The sequence below is a fragment of the Phalacrocorax carbo genome, chromosome 15, assembly GCF_963921805.1.
Source record: "Phalacrocorax carbo chromosome 15, bPhaCar2.1, whole genome shotgun sequence".
Classification (NCBI taxonomy): Eukaryota; Metazoa; Chordata; class Aves; order Suliformes; family Phalacrocoracidae; genus Phalacrocorax; species Phalacrocorax carbo.
The window spans coordinates 16,413,152-16,419,934 of NC_087527.1; the positions used below are offsets into that span (position 1 = coordinate 16,413,152).

Below are 6,783 nucleotides of genomic sequence, written 5' to 3' on the forward strand. Positions count from 1 at the left end.
CCTGCGCTCTCTGCGTCACTGGTGTGATTTTGGGCAGCTCTGTCGCCGCTCTCCAGTAGCGCTGTAGTTGCGGTTCCCTTGCTTCCTCATGTCACTCTTCGGTCTGATGTACCGTTAAAAAGAAAAAAAGGGGGAGAATCAGAAGGTAATGAAAATATTTGCTTTCTTGACCAAGTCTGTTGGGTTATTTTCAAGGCTCATGGGAGTAACAAATGAGCTCCAAATTTATGGATGTAGCATTAGCAAGTGAACCCGTTTTGGAATGGGTTTGCATCTTTTTGCACAGACGGCCGTCCGCAGCCGCTCGTTCTCCATCTGGCTGGGGAGGCTACTGGGTTTTTGGACAAATAGCTTGGCTTTGCCTCCGAGTGTTGGACTTTTCCATGTCCTGTTTAATTTTAAATTCAAATCCCAGATATGAGAAAAAATTCTTACCTTCCATACCGAATGACGTTATCTTAGGTCTTCCAAATGCAGTCGCTGATTCCCCTTCCCCCAGACACGATGGTTTAAAAAGCTGCTAGATTAATGGGCATAAATTAGATATATTAGATTTAAGGGTGCGGGAATATTTTTGCGTGTGTTGCGACAGCTAGAAATCGTGTCCTTCCTCTTTTAGGGTGGTTGGTGGCTTCGAGACTCTGACCGCTATGGAGAATGTGGAAAGTGACCCAAAAACAGACCGTCCCAAGGTACGTGTGAAGCACCAGGGGCTGAGCAGGAGGGCGGGGATGCGTACGGCCTCGCGTGGCACTGCGGTTCACCCCGCTGCCGCTCCTCTGAAAACGGAGCTCGGGGGAGACGGCGCAACTTCATCAGCAGATTGAACCGCTCTTCTTCTCTTCTGCTCCCAGGAGGAAATACGAATTCAGACAACAACTGTTTTTGTTGATCCATATGAAGAGGCAGATGCCCAGGTGAGGATAGTTGGTTGGTTGGGTTTTTTGAAAGGTCAAAGCTCTTCTTTGGAGAACTTTGTAACTTAATGCCTTTTCTTTGAACACGGGCAGCCCCCTGGCCCATGTGCTTGCAAGCCAAGATTAAACAGTTGCCATTCAGCATCGCCAGGATCATCGCCACTCTTTGGCAGAGAGGTCTTGTAACTGAGTCAGGCACGGCTCCCAGTCCATCACGCTTCCAGTGGTTTCCTTTCCAAGTAACCCCAGTAGCTATGGGCAGCTGCCGGTGAGAAGAGAGGAGTCTTGTTATAATGGCTGCAGACAGCCTGTTTGTAGTGGCCCTTGAGCTCTGCCTCCTAAAGCCTGCCCTGCAGTCATAGTGGTGCTGATTGCTGGTTTAGAGTGCTTTAAAGCTTCAAAGAATTGCAGACACTTTCTCCTCACTCTGGACTAGCTCTTGCAACAGATTGTACTCTTTGCTTCCCACAGGTTGCTGCAGAAAGAGAGAAAGTCCAGCTAGAAGAAGAAGCAGCCAAAACAAAAGTTGAGGTGGTCCCACCAAAGAAGGAGGTCCAGACTCCTAAAACTTACCGGCAGGGGATTGGAAAATACATTAACATGGCTGCAGCGTGAGTTCCCTGCCCGTCTGATCTTTGCTGAGTGTTTTAGTTGCCTTTGCTGCTGGGTGCTGGCCCTGTCCAGCGCCATTGCTCAGACGTTTGGTTTGTGCCAGCAGGCTTTGCAAAGGCACCTTCATGCAGTCCTAACAGCCAAGAGTTCCCTCTACTTCTGTTTTTCAAGATTTCAGGTTAACTGAGCTTTCATTTTCACACTAGAACATGGCCACGTTGGTCTTTAACAGTGTGTGCTGACTTCAGAGCTGTAGATACATTTGCACGACTCAGAAGTCCTTGAGGAACTGTACTGTGTCGCTTCTGACACCATCTTTTGTTCTCTCCCTCTTCTGCAGCTGTTTCTGAAGGCCACAGTCCCACAGATGTTTCTCTTTTAGCAGCTTCTCTCCCGCACAAAGTAGTTGCCTTAAACCCGTATCAGTCTGCTGGTCTGGTGCCCTGTTCAGCCGCGCAGACAGTGGTACCAGCCCAACTGAAATGGCCGGAAAGGGGAGCAGGTTCCCAGGCTTGCCGTGGGAGCACAGGGCGTCTGGCGAGTAGCTCCAGGGTGCCTGGCTGGTTGTACAGGCTGGTCCTAAAGCATCCTCTCCCAGACACCCTTTGTACACCCATTGGGACTGGCAGCATCGCCTGCCTTCCTGAGGACAGTACAGAATCCCACCTGAGTGGCAGCTTTGCATGAGTTTTGGATAAATTAAAATAAATGCCTTCCACTTTATTTTTTTGCAGACTTCTCTAAGAGCATTTGCAAAAATGCTCTTGTCTGTCTGCTGCATAAAGGCGTGTATTTATGCATACACAGATCTGGACAGCTGTTTAATCAGCTTGTATGAGCCTGCGTGACGTACAGGCATTTGCATAACTGTGAGAACAAAAATATGTTAGCCCATGTAGGTCAGTTTGGTGTGTCAGTTGAACGTTTCAGTTACAAAATATTGCCTGTCCCTTAAAATACTACGTTCAGCTTAAAATTGCTGCCATTCTGCACTGTATTTACAGAGGAAACCGAGGCAGCCTTCACAGCTCTGTGGAAAGGGCCAAGTAGTAGAGAAAGGACTCTTATTTCTTAGTCCTTCACTCTTTGCAGCCTGCCTTGAAATTGGGATTTCAGTCTGTAGCAGTGCTTTGGCAGGTTCTCGGTTCTCCCTGTCGGCTACTGGTATCTGACAATAAAACCACAGTACATGAGCTGGCCACGTAGCGTTTCCGTGGGGCTGCAAACTCTGCTGCAGAGGGGCTGAGAATAGCAGAGGCAACTGCAGCAGGCTGTGCTCAAGAAACAGGAAAGGATCTGAAAAACTTGCCCAGCTGCTTTACACCTAATTCCCCACAAATCCTTTTGCTGCCACAAATGCAGGTGAGAAGGCGGGGAGAGAACTTGTGCCTCACGTTTTCATTGTGACTGTGCTAAAGAAAGTACAGCTGTTAAGTCTTCACTCTGGCCTGGAGAACTTGTTGGGTTTTGAACGCGTTCCTGGAAGTGTTCCAAGCCTGACCCAAACCATCTCCACAGACTGACACACTCTCCCTCTTTTTGGGGATGCCAAAGGCCCCCTTCCCCATCCCAGCTGCGGTCCCCGTGCTGGCACAGAGCTTGTACTCCTCTCTAACTGCCCCGGGGCAGGCTGGCTCCAGCGCCGCCCTTGCTGGGAGAGGAAGGGCATCCAGCTGCCCTGGTCCCATTGAACCGTAAATAGTCCCTGAGAGTTGTTTTCATTTTGGCCCCAGGAAGCGCAGTGTGGAAGACGACGGGCCCTCCACCAGCGCAGCTGCGAAGAAAGAGAAAAAGAGCACAGGCTTTGGGGACTTCAGCTCCTGGTAGCAGCGCGGGGAGCCTAGCACTGGAGCAGCACAGCAAGAAAGAAGAGGCGGCCTCCCACGTGTCCCCGAAGAGCCTGAAAGACAGTCTGTCCTGGGGAGGGAAGGCACCAGCCTGCCCTTCCACTGGGGAAGAAAACTGTTGCTTTGTTTAGGCTGGTTAATGTGGCTTTGTTTTCTAGAGAGCTGCGTTCCCCCCGCCGCATCTTCCTCGAAGGCCTTTTTGTTGTTGGTTTGCTAAGCGGGGAGCAGGCAGCCCGGCTCTGCTGGGGATTAGCTGGAGCCTTTCTCTGCGTGGCTGGCAGCGGACCAGGCAGAGCCCAGCCTTGCAGGACGCTACTTCAGTGAGCGGCTACGTTGGTGAAAGAGCTCCTTTTACAGGTAATCGTTTCCAGACGAGCCAAGTCTGCCAAATAAAGGAATGAATTAATGTGCTGGGGGAGCGCCTGCGCTGCTGTAGCGCTTTGTGGAGGGGAGGAGAGGGCTTCAGCCTGTCCTGCCCTTCCCTCCCAGCTGCCGTTTGCTAGTTCTCAGCAAGGACCAGTTCTGTCTCTTGCTCTTAGTGGAGCAGCTCCTGGCTAGACTGAGGCCTCGCTCACTCCAGAAAGAGCTCTCTCTGTACCCATTTAGGTCTCTGACGCCTGGGAAGCGGCAGGTCTGGTTGGGGAGCCTGGGGGAGCTGCACCACTTGTTCCTCCCAGTGCCTGGCCCTCCCTGAGCCACTGGGCAGCCAGAGGGGCCAGGATGCACCAGTTCAAACCTGCCCTCGGAGCCCAGAACTACAGCCTGGAGCAACTGAGCAGGAATAGAAACAACTTTTTTTTTTTTAAACCATCCCTAAAGCCTGCTCCTTGCAGGGAAACACACGCCATACTCTGCCCTGACATCGGTCCTCCCCGTCATCGCGGAAAACCATATAATCTAGCTGACAGGCATCTCAGATATTTCCGTTGCATACCCACAAATTATTAGGAAGCTTAATAAAGGCCTTATGGGGTAAAGATGTACCAGCCTGTGAAGTTTTAATGTTTTAATCCAAAAACCTATGTGTGTTACCATCAGTGAGACACAGCAGGCTAGATCCGGGACATTCCTTTTCAGTTCGTCTTAGGTGTTTTCAGATGGCAGAAATACCCTCCCTACCTCTCCACGTAGCTGAGGAGAGAGTTTTGTAACCAGCTTTGTAACAATACATTTATATTGGTGGTTTCATGTTTTAAGAGAAGATTCCCTTTATAAGAAATTGCTGTAAAAACTTTTGGTAAAATATTTTGCATTAAATGCTTTTATTTTCTTTTGAGTGCTTGCCTTTCGCTGTTCAACTGTCACTTTCAAGATCGCGGCATTGCAAAGTTGATTGTCGTACAAGGAAGTGATTCATTCCTGCTTTTCAAGATGCTCCTAAGGAACTCTGGGATCTTTGCGGATGTGATTACATCTTTGCAAAATCATAGGAAGTTCAAACTAGCCTGAAAGAATAGTAGGGGGTTTTTGTTCTGCAGCGTTTTGCAGCGTATGAGTCTGAAGTAGCACGTGTTTGACCCTTGGAACGGGGGATATGATGGTACTTCCCTCAAGCCGAGTTTCTCGGGTCTTACTGAAACCCCTTGCTTCTCCTGGGCTGGCCTTTTCCTGATAAATCGCTATTGATCCCATCTACCCAACTTCTGCTTCAGCCGCTTCTGAGTCGTCAGGTTCACAGTATTGCTAGCGCTGGAACAGGCAGTTTGATGAAATCCCTAAGAGTAAAATGCTTTTTTGTGCTAGATTAAAATGGAGATTGTTATGAAAGACGGGAGCTTTTGATTGCAGGGAAGGCAACAGAAGCGTGGGAAGGGCTCCTATTTCAGCCAGAGGCCCGTTACAGGTTGATAGAAGGGGCAGTTCCCTCGCGCAGCAGCAGGCTGCAGAAACTACCCGCTTCCCCCTTCTACGCCGGCTTCTTGGCAGCGCTCGCTGCGCTCCACGAGGGATGCTTCCCTGCGAAGCGCAGGCGGGACCGCGGCCCTTCCAAGCACTGCCTTTGCACCTCCCGCTTCATTGCAGTTTCCCACCATAACATCGGACGCACAAGAAAGAGCAATTTCCTGGCTTCTAGGAAGGGCCGAGCGCAACCCTTTTAGTTTTGTTCGAAGCAGGGGTGAGGCTCCTCAGCCTCCGTTCACCGCCCGGCCTGCACCCAGCCCTCGGGCCCCAGGGCGCTGCCGTGGGGCGCGGGGGCCGTGTGCTGAGTCAGCAGCCGGGCTGGGGTCTGTGCCGAGAGCCTCGGCAGGGCAGCGGAGCCGGCGGTGCTCGGGCAGCCCGGCCCTGCTGCAAAGTTTTGTTCTGAATTCCCACCTCTCTGCTCCCTCCCACTGTACTTCTGCATACATGGCCCTTTTTTTTCAACTTCAGCTTTTCTTCAGACCAACAAACCCACAGGGAGAATGTGACACAAGCTTTTTTCTACAGGATGAGTGAAAATGGTGAACTATACTGGTGGGGCACAAGGCAGCGTGGCATAGCCCTCGTTTTTGAAATCCTGGCTCTTCACAGGGTGCTTAAAGAGTTTCCACTACCTGAGTCAGGAAAGGGGAGGAAGGAGAGGCGTTGCTGAAACCTTTTCTGCCCCTCTCATCGCTTGGTTCTCCAGCAAGGATGGTGTGTTAGGGGAGTACCCAGACGAGCTCCTGCCGCGGCCAGAGGATAGGCAGGAGTTGTGTACTACAGAAAGTCCCTCCTGGGAACCGCTGTGCTGTTTGTAAGCACGTTTTTACATTCTTTGACACTTTTCCAGTAAATACACTTAGAGAGAAAAGGTAGGATTTTAACCAAGGCTGAACTAGCTTTTGTCTGGCTTTGGCTGGAAAAGCACGAGCGCTCCCTTACTCTGCATTGCTCCAAACCCGAGTCATTGTGCTGAAAAGCAGAGGCACCGGGTGACCAGTAAATTCGCCATTTCCTGAGATCTGGCACGGCAGCCGCAAACACGCGAGCACAAAACACCCCCAAGGAGGCGGCGGCGTGCGGTGGGCTGGCAGCCGCGACCACTCGGAGACGTGGGGCTCGCGGGAGACTCGGCTCTTCACCTCTGCTTTTCCTGGCGTGGCTGCAGCCTGGCCCCTCAAGGACCGTAGCAGCGTCTGTGTGGGAACGGCACTAACTGAATGGTTTTCAAGCTAAATAGCTTCAACCCTATTTCCATATTTACCAAGGGAAAAAGCCCAAAATATTGTTCGGTGTAATTTTGCCTGTTTCCCACTGGCTTGACTTGCTCCAGCCCACTTTTCCTGGAAGCGGGAGCTCGTACAAGCAATTGCTCTGCTTCAGCTTCGTGTGGTGGATTGTACTGGCACCCATCTCACGCGGGGCTGTGAACTGAGAGTCCTGTGGGTCAGACTCTGTGTTTCAAGGTCTCCAAGAAAATCCTGTTTCTCCCTCCAGCTGCTTTC

General features: G+C 51.1%; 1 protein-coding gene across 1 annotated transcript in view; it reads left to right on the plus strand.

The window, feature by feature from the left end:
• PPIL2 (peptidylprolyl isomerase like 2) overlaps positions 1–4,652 on the plus strand; it is a 73,579-nt gene extending 68,927 nt beyond the window's left edge. The window contains exons 17-20 of the mRNA XM_064466589.1: positions 620–692; positions 855–917; positions 1,389–1,528; positions 3,263–4,652. Of these exons, the coding sequence (XP_064322659.1) occupies positions 620–692; positions 855–917; positions 1,389–1,528; positions 3,263–3,356 (370 nt within the window). The 3' untranslated portion in view covers positions 3,357–4,652. The remainder of the gene's footprint in view (positions 1–619; positions 693–854; positions 918–1,388; positions 1,529–3,262) is intronic.
• The last annotated feature ends 2,131 nt before the right edge of the window (positions 4,653–6,783 follow it).